This window comes from Podarcis filfolensis (genome assembly GCF_964270895.1).
Source record: "Podarcis filfolensis genome assembly, chromosome: 8".
In the NCBI taxonomy this organism is placed as follows: domain Eukaryota; kingdom Metazoa; phylum Chordata; class Lepidosauria; order Squamata; family Lacertidae; genus Podarcis; species Podarcis filfolensis.
Window position 1 is genome coordinate 23,075,770 of NC_139611.1, and position 14,354 is coordinate 23,090,123.

At 44.2% G+C, this 14,354-nt stretch overlaps 1 protein-coding gene and 1 long non-coding RNA gene across 4 annotated transcripts in view; both read left to right on the forward strand.

Moving 5' to 3' along the window:
* Nucleotides 1-14,354, forward strand: part of LOC310769585 — a 276,754-nt gene that overhangs the window by 256,951 nt on the left and 5,449 nt on the right. The window lies entirely within an intron of this gene.
* The window catches only part of TP73 (tumor protein p73), an 87,783-nt gene that overhangs the window by 67,980 nt on the left and 5,449 nt on the right, over nt 1-14,354 (forward strand). For 2 of the 3 annotated variants that reach the window (XM_083628707.1, XM_083628708.1), the window contains 7 exons: nt 5,560-5,669; nt 6,927-7,069; nt 7,811-7,899; nt 8,328-8,452; nt 8,863-9,017; nt 10,629-10,761; nt 11,615-11,708. In XM_083628707.1, coding sequence (XP_083484833.1) covers nt 5,560-5,669; nt 6,927-7,069; nt 7,811-7,899; nt 8,328-8,452; nt 8,863-9,017; nt 10,629-10,761; nt 11,615-11,708 — 849 coding nt within the window. The remainder of the gene's footprint in view (nt 1-5,559; nt 5,670-6,926; nt 7,070-7,810; nt 7,900-8,327; nt 8,453-8,862; nt 9,018-10,628; nt 10,762-11,614; nt 11,709-14,354) is intronic. The other variant, XM_083628709.1, reaches the window with a different exon arrangement.

Below are 14,354 nucleotides of genomic sequence, written 5' to 3' on the forward strand. Positions count from 1 at the left end.
AACTTGGGGGGAGGCCCTCAAATATTTTATGGGGGGGGGACAGAAGACCCTTTGGCCCCTAGGAGTTGGCTCCTATGATCACAGTCAAGAAGGAGGGCAGAACAGGGCCATTGAGAGCTATTGTGTGAGGATAGGGGAAAGGGCGTTGCCTGAGAAGAGTCTCAAGGGCCATATAGAAAGACCCTTGAGGGCCACATCCAGCTCTTGGGACTGAGGTTCCCCACTCCTGCTGCACAGAGTGCAGCCTCCCACTGTGTGGGAAAGGAAGAGGAATCAGGTTTCTCCACTTCTAAGGGCCAAGCATGTTAAATATGCCTTAAAAGGCAGCAGGGACGAAGCAGTATTTAAGCTGGCCAGGTTTTATTCTGTTGTTGTTGTTTTTTAAAAAATAATATTTATTAAAGATTTTTTAAAATTATAAAAAAGAAAAAACAGAAAAAAGACAAAACAGAAAAATAGAAAGAAAAAAATACATCCATCATTCTCAAATTTTTAACTTTCATTACCTTCTTTCTTTGACCTCCTCCTCCTCCCCTTTCTTGTATCCTGGTTAATAATTATCACAGCAAATCCTTTCCATAGTGCATAATATTTTGTCCTTACATTATCTTAATCTATTTTCATCTTGTCTTATAGCAAACCTTAAAACTTAAAACTTAAATCTTATTTTTACCAACTTCTCATAACCATATCATTAACCTAATTCTTTAAACATTTTTACTAGAACCAAGTAGTTCCATTTCAACATTTTTCTAACATTCATCAATTATTTTAAAACAGTCCTAATGATAAAAGAAAAAAAAAGTAAAACAATCCAATCTTCATCCAGCGTCCCTTCCTCCTGGTCCCGGATTTTGTCAGTCCTTTTTGTCCCATTAATCTAGCGCATTAACCTGGTATCCTTATATCCGAGGCCCTCAAGTCTCTTCCATGTCCCTTCCGCGACTCTTCTTCATATTTTCCTTTCACTTGTGGGAACTCCAGCTTAGTAATGTTTTTGACCCTTTTCAGCAGATCAGCCCCATTTCCATAGTCCAGACTAAACTCCATGTGATATTTAAACATCTGTTTCAGATTCCCTCCCAAATTAAGAGCCCCCACAGCTCCAAACATCTGATGGCCCATTACCAGACTCAGAAAGTCCAAACATCCCTGCATGGGAGGGTCAGTCCAACCCCCCATTTCCAAACCAAACCAAACTTTATCTTTCCAAATCTGGTTTTTTCCAAGTTCATTTATCAAATCCAAAGGCTCATGATCCTGCAGGGCCGCAACTCACTCCATTTCTGGCACCCAGGATTCAGCAGTATCCTCTTCTCTCATCTGTGCTGTCATAGCACACTCCTGTTTTAGTTCCTGGGTAGGCTCCATGTAGTTTCCTACTGCCTGTTCAAAATTTCTGGCCGCATTAGTCATCAAATCCGTCTTCTGGCTTAACTGATCCAATAGGGCATTTATTTTACAGAAAGCACCCAGCAGAGCTTCTGAAAACATTGTCCTACAAGGTCACAAGTCCTTTCCCACGATTGTAATCTGTAACAGCTGCAAGCTCCTGAAATTGGTTACAATTTCACAGTCTCCCTCTAGGGGGAAAACTTCTGTTTATTCTTTCTTTTAAGAACAATAGCAACAAAGTTTCTTTTTTAAGATATTCAGCCAATATTTGTTCCTTTGAAATACGAAAGGAAACAATGGAGTCACTGTGTTACTTTTCTTTTAGCTGTCTGTCAAAAACATTTGTCTCTGGTCAATGAGCTTCAAACGTCAGTCCTGACACTCCGCTCCAGGATCAGGATGGTGGAAAGTTACTTTACTTTAAACTCACTTCTGCAGGTTTAAACAGTCCACAAAGAGATCCCCCTTCTTCTCCTGCTACCGAAGGGGGGTTCCACGATTTTAAATGATGAAAGCCAATCCTTTAAAAGTAATTTTCTAAGCTCTAGTTTACGTTGTCTTTGCTTTATTCTGACTACAAAGAAACGGAAGGCTGACTTCCTGTTTAGACCTTCCCGTTTCAGTACCAAATTGAAGTAAATTTTAAGTCCAATTCCTCTCTACTGGCCAGTCCTTATTTTAAAGTCCAATTGTTCAAGTTTTAAGTACTCACGGGTGATTCTTTAGATGCCAAATTGTCCCAGGAAAAAGGCAGCACTCTCCGGCAACGGCTATGCGGCTTCGCTCCACGGAAAAAGCAGTAGACTCACAGCACCGCGCCACTTCCCCCTCTTCGCTTCGGAGCCCGTTAATGTGTTCCTTTGCGGGTTGGGGGGGTGCTAAAGGTGCCCACCGAGTCCCATGGTCACAGGCTTCATCCGCCTGTGATTTTTTAAAGGGTCCCCGCTTCGCCGTAGCGGAAAAGACTCATTTTGCGCGGAGCTGGTCCCTCCAGTTCAGAGGGAGTCCGCCATTGCCGATGGCGCCACCCCGGAAGTCCTAAGCTGGCCGGGTTTTATTCTGAAGGAAAAGCAGCTACGCGTGAGCATTGCCCAGTCTTAATCCACCACAGAGGTTGTAGCTCAGTGGCAGAGCATTTATTTTGCATGCAGATGGAACCAGGTTCAATCCCTTCTGAAAGATAAGCTAGTTGGACCGATGGTCTGACTAGATACAATGCAGCTTCTTTAACAGCTCCTCATCTGGAACCATGAGGACTAGAATCTTACTTTCACTTTAATGGAAGAGACCGCACAACTCAGTGGTAGAGAAGCTGCTTTGCCTGCAGGAGGTTCCAGGTTTAATTCTCAGCATCTCCTGGAAATGTCCCCTGCCTGAAACTCTCAAGACCTGCTGCCAGCCAGTGGAGACTGTACTGAGCTAGATGGATCAATAGCCTGTCTTAGCATAATGAAGGGCTGCAGCTAAGTTGCAGAGCATCTGTTGTGCATGCAGAAGGTCCCAGGTATCTCCAGGTAGGGCTGGGAATGTTCCTGTGTCTGAAATCTTGGAAAACCACTGGCAGTCAGCATAGGCAATCCTGATCTAGCTGGACCACTGGTTTCACTCAGTGCAAAGCAGCCTCCTAACTTTCGCCTTACCTTCCTTCTGCATTTATTGAACTAGGGATCTGGGGGTATGGCATATGTACCACCAATGTTTGCAAACCCCAGGAAGAAAAACCAAATGTTGTCTGCATGTGCATTCAGGATGGGAACACCTACCAGGTGTGCTCTGCATCCTCTGCATCCTCTGTAGCTCCTTGCTCTTTAAAGGATATGCCCATCTTCTACTGCTCTAAACTCACATACATTGCAGCATCTCGAAGGAGGAGAAATGCAGGAGAGTTTTAGGGGGAAGCCCAGAAGGAAAAATGAAGACTGCTTATAGGAAGGCTTGGATCTCCCCCTACTGTTGGGCAGAATTATTGCAACTCTGATTCTGCACCCAGTATGTAATATGCTTCAATTTTGGGCATCATTACTGCAACTTTGATTCCACACTCAGCTTGCAATGCTTCGTTTTGTTTATTCGTGCCTTTCTATGCCAAAGAGCTCAAAGTGGCATGTGTAGTTCTCCCCTTCCCATCTTATATTTATAACAACCCTGTGAGGTAGGTCAGGCTGAGAAATAGTGACTAGCCCAGGGAAATCCAGCAAGCTTCATGGCTGAGTGAGACTTGAACCTGGGTCTCCAGAGTCCTTGTCTGCCACTCTAACCACTATACCACACTAAGCCTCTGCTTTCCACTTCAGGAAAAGGTCTGAGACCTTGAAAGGTCACCTACATTGGGGTGGGCAGAAGATTTACTAGTGGAGTTCTGAATGATCTTTCATAGATCAGCAAGGATTCTGACTCCTGTTTGTTTAATGATAGATGCAGCAACAACAAAGGTTTTCCCCTTATAAATTTCACCCTCTAAACTGTTTTTGTTTTTGTTTTTTTGGTGGAGGAAGGAGGCTTGCTTATGGGGTCACTTTAAACCTATTATTATTATTATTATTATTATTATTATTATTATTATTAGTGCCTGATCACCTCATCTGTCTCCTAAGAAATCTCTATGTGGGACAAGAAGCTACAGTTTGAACTGGATATGGAACAACTGATTGGTTCAAAATTGGGAAAGGAGTACGACAAGGCTGTATATTGTCTCCCTGCTTATTTAACTTATATGCAGAATTCATCATGCGAAAGGCTAGGCTGGATGAATCCGAAGCCGGAATTAAGATAGCCGGAAGAAATATCAATAACCTCAGATATGCAGATGACACAACCTTGATGGCAGAAAGTGAGGAGGAATTAAAGAACCTTTTATTGAGGGTGAAAGAGGAGAGCGCAAAATATGGTCTGAAGCTCAACATCAAAAAAACGAAGATCATGGCCACTGGTCCCATCACCTCCTGGCAAATAGAAGGGGAAGAAATGGAGGCAGTAAGAGATTTTAGTTTCTTGGACTCCATGATCACTGCAGATGGTGACAGCAGTCACGAAATTAAAAGACGCCTGCTCCTTGGGAGAAAGGCGATGGCAAACCTAGACAACATCTTAAAAAGCAGAGACATCACCTTGCCAACAAAGGTCCGTATAGTTAAAGCTATGGTTTTCCCAGTAGTGATGTATGGAAGTGAGAGCTGGACCATAAAGAAGGCTGATCGCCGAAGAATTGATGCTTTTGAATTATGGTGCTGGAGGAGACTCTTGAGAGTCCCATGGACTGCAAGAAGATCAAACGTATCCGTTCTTAAGGAAATCAGCCCTGAGTGCTCACTGGAAGGACAGATCGTGAAGCTGAGGCTCCAATACTTTGGCCACCTCATGAGAAGAGAAGACTCCCTGGAAAAGACCCTGATGTTGGGAAAGATGGAGGGCACAAGGAGAAGGGGACGACAGATGAGATGGTTGGATGGTGTTCTTGAAGCTACCAGCATGAGTTTGATCAAACTGTGGGAGGCAGTGGAGGACAGAAGTGCCTGGCGTGCTCTGGTCCATGGGGTCACGAAGAGTCGGACACGACTAAACGACTAAACAACAACAACTATTATTATTATTATTATTATTATTATTATTATTATTATTATTAATTACCCTGCCTTTTTCCCTGGCAGGACTCAAGGCAGCTTACAGATAAAAATGAGAACTGCTAAAAACGTAGACGAAAACCATCATTTAAAATGTTCTTAAACCATGCCAGCATATTGGACCTCCACACAAATAATTTTGGGAGACTTGGGACTTAAAGAAGAATAAGAATTGGCTGTTTGGTTTGTGAAATTGTGAAATTGGACTGAATTTGGGATCCTGCCCTTGCACAGACCTTCTTTTAGATTAGTACTGTCTACAATGATTGGCAGTGCCTCTCCAAGGTTTCATACTGCCTTACCTGCAAATGCCAGAGATTGGACCTGAGGCCATCTGCATGCATAGCAGATGCTGTACTGCTGAGCCATGCCTTTTCCTCAAACCCATTCCCATCCAGCTGATCCCTTCTACTCTTCACCTTTCCCCCTGTCGTCTTCCAACAAATGGGCCAGATCCCCACCCACCTCCAGCTATAATAATAATGTTATGCACATCCCAAACATGGCTCACCACACCTTCTTCCCCCTCTTTCTCCTTCGGCAGGTGGGTACCGAATTCACCACCATCCTCTACAACTTCATGTGCAACAGCAGCTGTGTGGGTGGAATGAACAGGAGACCCATCCTCATCATCATCACCTTGGAGACCAGAGAGTGAGTCAGTCATGTGAACACCAGCTCTGCAAGAGGACATGCAACTCCCCAATGGACAGTCAGATGAGTGGGGTTGATTTGGGTTGGGTTGGGAAGGTAGGTGAAGATTGGAGCAGTGCCTCTATAGGGGGTATTCCCTTGAAGACAGTTTGGAAATGCATGCAAAGTGCAGCCAACAGGTTGCTTACTGGCACATACTTTTTAGACTGGCCTTATGTCAAGTGCACTGAGTTCCGATTGTTTCCATGCCAAACCCAAGGTGATGGTTCTTACTTCTGATGTGCTAAACCACGGGTAGGAAGGCAGTGAATCCCTGACCATTGGCCATGCTGGGTGTGTGTTGGCAGAATTTGAATTAGGGGCAAGAGGGAAAGGGTTGGATCCCATCCCCCACTACCCACACCAAGTCATCCCTCCCTCTAATTGCTATTAACTGAAGAAATAACAGCAGGAGATGGATTCACCAACTCCTGTGTTATGTCTAGTTTGGCCCTAACACACCCAGAGTCATGCTTTGGACCTTCCTCATTTATTATCATTCATCTGCTTCCCACTGCTACCACCACACAGCAGCTCAGGAAAGTATGCAAAGTTATCCCCTTCCCATTTGACAACTAGTACAGTGGTTTAGTGTATCAGCTTAGCACGTAGGAGACCTCAATATCTCCTGATCTGAACCCACCCAGACCCTTAGATCTCTTCTGAGGTCCTCCACTGGGTTCCTTCTTTGAGGGAGGCTTGGTGGAGGATGGCGAGGTAGAGGGCCTTTTCAGTTGTGGCTCCCAGACTGCAGAACACTCTCCCCAGTGAGCCCCACCTAACACCTTCATTGACATATTGTTGATGCCAAGTAAAAATGTATCTTTCCCCACTTCCAGCTTTTGATAAACTAGGAAGATTATGGTTTTTGCTGCTAAAGCTTTCCGCGGCCATTATTTTAGGGAGGGATTGTTTTGAATATTTTTGTGACTTGCACCTTTTTTATGAATGTGTTAACGTTACAAGACATTACACTGTATTTATGTTTTTATGTTACTGCTAATCACAGTAACAAGTCTTATAATAATTATAAACAAGGTCACTGGGTTGCATCCAACTATGTTCTGCTCAGAGCAGACCCCCTGAAATTAATGGACTCAAGGTAGTCATGTCCATAGGTTTCAGTGGGTCTTGTCTGGGTAGGATTAACATTAGATGCAGCCCACTGTTGGTATAGAGGTTTACGTCTGCTGAATTGACATTGTCTTTGCTTCTCAGCGGACAGGTCTTGGGGAGGAGGTCATTCGAAGGCCGAATCTGCGCTTGTCCCGGCAGAGACCGGAAAGCGGATGAGGACCATTACCGAGAGCAGCAGGCCCTGAATGAAAGTGTGGCGAAAAATGGCAACCCAAATAAGCGGAGTAAGTCTTTGGGTTGTGGATCATGGGCAGCATTCAATAAAGGACAGCTGCCCCCAATCTGCTGCTTGTTATTGAAGTCAATACTGAGCGAGGTGGGCATATGGACTGGTCTGGGATAAGGCAGCTTCCTATATACCAAAAGTTAAAATGACCCAAATGACTGAAGCTAATTGGCCGTAGGATCCTAGGTATGAACAGGGCTTTCAGGACCACGGACAGGTCACTGGAAGCTGCCTATCTATTGCTGCATGAGATAAAAGAAAGTACAGTGGTACCTCAGGTTACATACGCTTCAGGTTACAGACTCCGCCAACCCAGAAATATTACCTTGGGTTAAGAACTTTGCTTCAGGATGAGAACAGTGGCGGCGGAAAGCCCCATTAGCTAAAGTGGTGCTTCAGGTTAAGAACAGTTTCAGGTAAAGAACAGACCTCTAGAACAAATTAAGTTCTTAACCCGAGGTACCACTGTACTTCTTCATGCTGCAAATGGTTAAACGGTGGAACTCGCAACCACAGGAGCCAGCAATGGCCACCAGCTTGGGGGGCTTTAAAAGCAGGTTAGACAAATTCACAGAGAAGTCTTATCTATAGCCATGATGGACCGTTGAGGCAGCAATGCATTACGCCACCTTGAGCTGCAGATTCTCTGCCATTCTCCCCAAGATGCCTTTGTGCTGTCGCAACCTTGGCTCAAATTAAGCCCTGTCTAAGAGCAGTTTCCTTCTCTCCCCTCACCCAGCTTTCAAGCAAAGTCCTCAAGGTATTCCAGCACTGGGAGCTGGAGTGAAGAAAAGGAGGCATGGGGAAGAAGAGACATATTACGTACCTGTGAGTAGCACCTGAGACTGGTTTGTGTTTGTGTGCATGTGCAATGCTGTACAAGTGTCAAGCCACTCTAGCACGCTTTAACATAAACTAGACCACAGCTTTCCAACGTGGCTTGCACAGTCACCAGTGAACTCACCACTGCCTCCTGTGATGCCTGCAAAAGGTCCCAATGAACATCCCCCCCCCAAAAAAAGATCCATTGCACATTTGAACTGTGATCATAGAACCGTAGAATTATTGAGTTGCAAGGGACACCAAGAGTCATCTTGAGAGGTGGTGGGCTCTGCTATGCTGGAGGGATGAAAGCAGAGGCCGCAGCTGCAGATCCTGCACTGAACAGGGGGAAGGTTATATTGGATGACCACCCCCCCCCCCGGGTCCCTTCCGATTCTTTTGATTCTAACTCACATCTGTTCTCCTTGATTCAGGTACGTGGCAGAGAGAACTTTGAGATCCTGATGAAGATCAAGGAGAGCCTGGAGCTGGTGGAGCTGGTTCCACAACAGCTGGTCGACTCCTATCGCCAGCAACAGCAGCAGCTCTTGCAACGCCAGTAAGTCCCCAATTGTCTTTCCCCAATCTTCCCCCAAAACAACTTGCAGCACTATTAGGGTGAACAGGGTGCTGGAGGAGGATGGGGACAAAACAAGATTTAGTTGGGTCTGCCTCTAATTCGCTCTGGCACCACCTGTGGTGTTCTCTGTGTTGCAAGCCGCTTTGTTTATATTTTTACAGAAGAGAGGATTCTGTGTTTTCAAAAACGATTCAGCAAATTTCAAATATTTCAAGGGTGGTTAACACTTTGGTCCACCAGCTATTGCAGGATGGCAGTTCACATGAGAGCGCAAGTTTAAATAAACCGATTAAATAAATAAATAAATAAACAAATGTGTACTGGAGCAAACTTCTCCTACCCTCCCACTCATCCCTGCCCCTGACCACCAAACTCCATTCCCCATACAGGACTCACCTTCAGCCTCCTTCTTCCTATGGCCCAGTTCTCTCGCCAATCAACAAGCATCACACGGGAGGGATCAATAAGCTGCCGTCCGTCAACCAGCTTGTGGGGCAGCCCCAGCAGCACAGCTCCGGCGCTGGGACCACCCTTGGGCCAATGGGTAAGGCAAGGCACCTAATGCAAAAGGCCAAGAATGTTTTCTTATTGTCTGTGCAGCACCCTTTCTCTGAATCTTCCTGGTTCCCTACAGACACCCTGTCATTTCATTTCCTGTAGTCAAGTTCAGTGTGCCTGTATTTTGGGCTTCTTGCATGCTACCTGAGCCAGCCTCTCAGGGCTGTATAGGGTGGGATATATAGTTTTCTAAATAAAACGGAAAGCCCCGCTCTTCCTTTTGGAACCGAGATGGGGCGATTTGGGAATATGGAAGTGTAAACAGCTGCTTTGTGCTGAGTCAAAGCATTGGATCATCTAGCTTACTGTTGTCCACACTGACTGGCAGCAGCTCTCCTGGGCTTCATACTCAGGGGGTATTCCCAGCTCTACCTGGAGAAGCCAGGGATTGATCTTCTGGTGGGGTTCTTCATGCAAAGCAGACACTCTACCACTGAGCTACAGCCCTTCCCCAAACTTGTGAGAGCTACTTGGTGGTTCCTTTTTCTTTTTTACAAAACTCCCAAGGTTCTAGCAAACTGGATTCAAGTGTAAAATAATGGCTATCAGATATGGGTGGGAAGCCCCTCCAACAGCCAAGAAGTGACGATGCCATCTGGACTTGGTTGCCCGTTTTTTTACCACCCTAAGTCTCTGTTTTAAAAACAAATAAAATTTAAAATTCCTTTCCTTTCCCACAATGTATTCTTGACTTGTAACTGACCAGCTAAACTGTCTCTGCCTGATGCCTGAGTGAGGAAAATGGGATAGGACATCAAGCTTACACTGAGCTGTAAAATCAATCCCAGTTACCTGGCGGTAACCCCACTAAATTCAGCGGGACTTACTTCTGAGTGAACATAGATAGGTTTGGAGCCATAGATGGCTTTGAATGGGCTAATGGCCCATCACAAAGCCATTTTGGGCTCTTTGTTGTTTTGGCTGCAAAAATCCTAAGAGGGAAATTTATTAACTTTGGAAGGGAACATGCAAGGAAGGATTGTGAATATCTGTTGATGACTGTTTTTGTGTGCGTGCGTTATGTGCTACACACACACACCATTTAAAAATACATACTTGTTGCATCAGAGGGTGACTAGATGGAACACAGACATGTGCAAAAGGACCCAACTGCAGCAGAACAAAAATTGCCAGGTGAAAGGGCAAATGAATATTGGCATGGATTGAGGCATGTTCAAACATCCCTACCTGGGTGTAAACCCAAGTGAACTCAATGCGATTTATTTCTGAGTACACACATGCACCATTGTATTGTGAGACTGTCCTCCTAAGCACCCTTCCCTGGCAGCATGCACCTGGGGAACAGTGATACACATGGTGCCAGTCGATGCCTGTGTGCCCACCTTTACACACTTTAGAGCCAACACAATGTCCCCGCTAAATACATATCTTTTGCATGGGGTAGCCATTTTTTATTATGCCCCACTCCAAGACATCCATTTTGCGCTACGCTGCAGCCATTTTGCGGCATTTTCTCAACATTCTCTATGATCCCATTGGCCCCGAAGGGTTGGCAGCCCCTCAGTTGTGTAAGGTTGTACCTGGAATGTATTTTGCAAACTCACCAGGCTGGTTTGCTGCCATTTCTTGAACCCAGGGCCGGGAATGCTGAACAGCCACACCATGCAGTCCAATGGAGAAATGAACGGCGGGCACCCCTCGCAGTCCATGGTCTCGGGGTCGCATTGCACGCCCCCTCCGCCCTACAACCCAGACCCAAACCTTGTCAGGTAGGAAGGAGGTGGCTCAGCATGGGTCAACTCAGCAACGCCTGGTTTTGTTTTTGTTTAACCACACACTAACCTCTGTAGAAACTGGTTTGCTTAGGCCAGAGCTTTCCAAACTTTTCATGTCAGCGGCACACTTTTTATGTCGGGGGCACACTTTTTAGGCGTGCATCATTTCGCGAAACAGTAGTTCAGTTTTGCTAGCAAACCGGAGGTTAAACTAACCCCTTATGAGAGAAACAGGCACTTACCGCACGACAACACTTCAGCCGACACACTAACATGTTGCGACACACAGTTTGGAAAGCTCTGGCTTAGGCAATGCTCTGTTGGGGGGGGGGGGAGAGAGAAAGGCGAGCGCTCCATTCACAACTTGTTTTCTTTAGCTAAGGGATAACAATATGTTTAAAGTGGCATCACAGAGTTTTAAATGTTTGGTATGGATGTGGCCTAGATGTTACTGCCCTCCAGCTCCGGCCAGCAGGTCCAAAGGTCATGGATGATGGAAGTTGTAGTCCATCAACATTTGAAGGGCGCCACGTTGGCTACCCCTGCCTTAAGCCACATTTCCTACCATAGCTGTCCCTATTAACCCATCATATTCTTAAAAATTGATTTCTGTCAGCATTAAATGGGAGCCGGGGAGGGGGGAAGGGGATGCGTTATGGGAACCATTTCCCCTCAATATTACAAAATATCTTATCAGTTATTGGAGCTATCCTAGGATATGAGAAGCTTGTCCATTGTTTTACCATTCCTAAATTACCTTACTGATAAGAGTTTAATGTACCTGAGGACATTATTCTATTCCCCCCCATTATATATCTATATATTTTTTCTTTTTCTTCTTCTGCAGTTTTTTAACAGGTTTGGGGTGCTCAAACTGCATTGACTATTTCACTTCACAAGGGTTACAGACTCTTTACCACCTGCAGAACTTAACTCTAGAGGTAAATACCGAGAAAATCTGTCGCTCTGTTTCTCTTGGGGCTGTCACTCTCAAAACAACGTTTTTGGGGATGGGATTGCGGGGGGGGGGGGGGAGAGACCAGGGATCTCAAGCAGCTGAAATGCATGCTTGTCAAAGGACAAATATCTTGATGATACTATTAGTTCAACAATAAAGACAATTGCCTAATTACCTAGAGCACCCTTCCCCACAACCTTGGGTACTCGGGTATGGTTGAAAAGGCCAAAAACTCAGTGGTAGAACATCTGCTTTGCATGCATCATCATCATCATCATCATCATCATCATCATCATAATGTGACTTTCCCACACAATCATCGGTTGCATTTTTGTTCTAAAAATATGAAGAGCACATAGCTGAAAATGGTGAAATAATGTGGTCAGTTCTGTCAAGCACTGAACAGTTAATGTAAAACTTCATGCAACTTTCAAAATAATCCAGATTTACTCTGTAAACCACATGGAGTCTCTTTTATGGGAAAAGCTGGTATACTACTACTACTACTACTACTACTAATAATAATAATAATAATAATAATATTTATATGCCACCCATCTAACTGGGTTGCCCCAGCCACTCTGGGTGGCTCCCAACAAAAGATTAAAAACACAATCAAATGTTAACCATTTAAAACTTCATTGAACAGGGCTGCCTTCAGATGTCTTCTAAAAGTCAAATATTTATTTGTTTGACATCTGATGAGAAGGTCCCTTGTTCAATCTCCAGGTATCTTCCAGGTAGAAAATGTCCCCCACCTGAAACCCATCAGTGTAGTCAATAGGGAGCTTGCAGGATGATACTGAGCTAGAGGGAAAGCACACATTTAAATATGTATCCTGAGAGAAAAATGTATTCTGAGAGTGAATACGTGTTAGAACCCGTAATCTGAAAGAAAAATATATCCTGAGAGAAAATATGCCTTTGAATATGTGTTCTGAGGAAAAAACATATTCTGAGAGAGAATACAATGTATTCTGAGGGGAAATGCACAACTGAATATGCATTCTGAGCAAAAAAAACACATTGTGAGGAAGAACACACCTTCAAGCACCTTCTGAGAAAAATGAACATTCTGATACATATTCTGAGAGAAAATGCACATTTAAATATTAATTCTGTGAGAAAAACATATTCTGAGGGAGAATACAACGTATTCTGAGGGAAAACGCACAATTGAATATGTATTCTGAGCAAAAAACACATTGTGAGAAAGAACACACATTCAAGAACTTCTGAGAAAAATGCACATTTAAATATGCATTCTGTGAGGAAAACATATTCTGAGAGAGAATACAATGTATTCTGAGGGAAAATGCACATTTGAATACGAATTTTGAATGAAAAACATATGAAAAAGAATACACGTTTAAACACATGGGGGGGGGAGGCCTATTTCAATATGTGCTCTGAGAGAAAACCGACATTTAGATTTGTGTTGTGAGAGAAAATACCTTAAATGTGTATTCTGTGAGGAAAACATATTCTGAGAGGATACATATTTAAACACATATTCTGAGAAAAGCACACATTTAAACACATGTTCTGAGAGAAAAAATGCAGTTAAGCATGGGTTTTGTGCGGGGGTTTTTTTTTAAAAATGGCAGATGCAAGGGAATTATAGGTAAAAACATATGAAAGCGGTATGGATCAGAAATTAGGCAGAGTTCTGTATCCCTACCCACTGTCCCCTGAGCAACCTTCCCCAAACCTTCTGCTCTCCTATCATCCTTGCTGATCAGCCATGCTGGGATGGGAGTTGGAGTCCAGTCATGTCTGGCGGGTTCCAGGCTGGAAAAGGCTGCTCTAAGGGAACCCTACACACATGTCTGCCCAATAAATGCCACATGTTGTGCAGAACCAAGTCTTCACCATGCCGTATTTTGGTGCCATGCATTGTATGTCATTTTCCGCTCCGGGCTTCAAGCACTGAACAGAAAACCCGCAGAATAAGGGCTTTTCCTTCCGCAAACACTCGGAGCCAGTTGCACAGTCTTAGACTGGAATCAAAAGCTGCTTGCTGCTTAACCCCATAAAGTTTAGCGTCGTGTGTTTGTTTGTTTGTTTGTTTTTTAAAAAGAAAGATCCCATTTTTGCATGAAAACTTTCCATGTTTCCTGAGTTATGCCCACACCTAACTCCCAACAGAGAAGCCTTTCATAACTTGATGCTCTCCAGACATTTTGGGCTCCAACTCTTTTTGTTGTCATTGTTTTTTTTTTCAAAAAAACCCCATGAGGTGCTGATACTCATTTCTTCATAAAAGTTATCTGAGTGCCGGTACAAAATGGCTCGCAACATCAGCAAGAAAAGAGAGGCAGTGGTATTCCAACTGCCTGCAAAATAAATCCAAAATATCTGTAGGGCACAAAGTTAGGGAAAGCTGTAATAGAGTATTACAGTGCTTACTGTTTTAACTAAATTAACACTTGCGCATGAATCCGTGGTTGTTTTCATGAGTGGGACTTAAAACTGGCTGTGTTGTAAATAAGTCCTCCGAGAAGAATGTGAGGCTTGTTTGGACCTCTGTGTCTCCTCATTTCCTCCCCCAAATTCTCTCCTGCATGAATCACACATGGAGGGCCAGAGCACTGTTAAATGTGTAGTACTTGGGCCTTCCATATTTGTT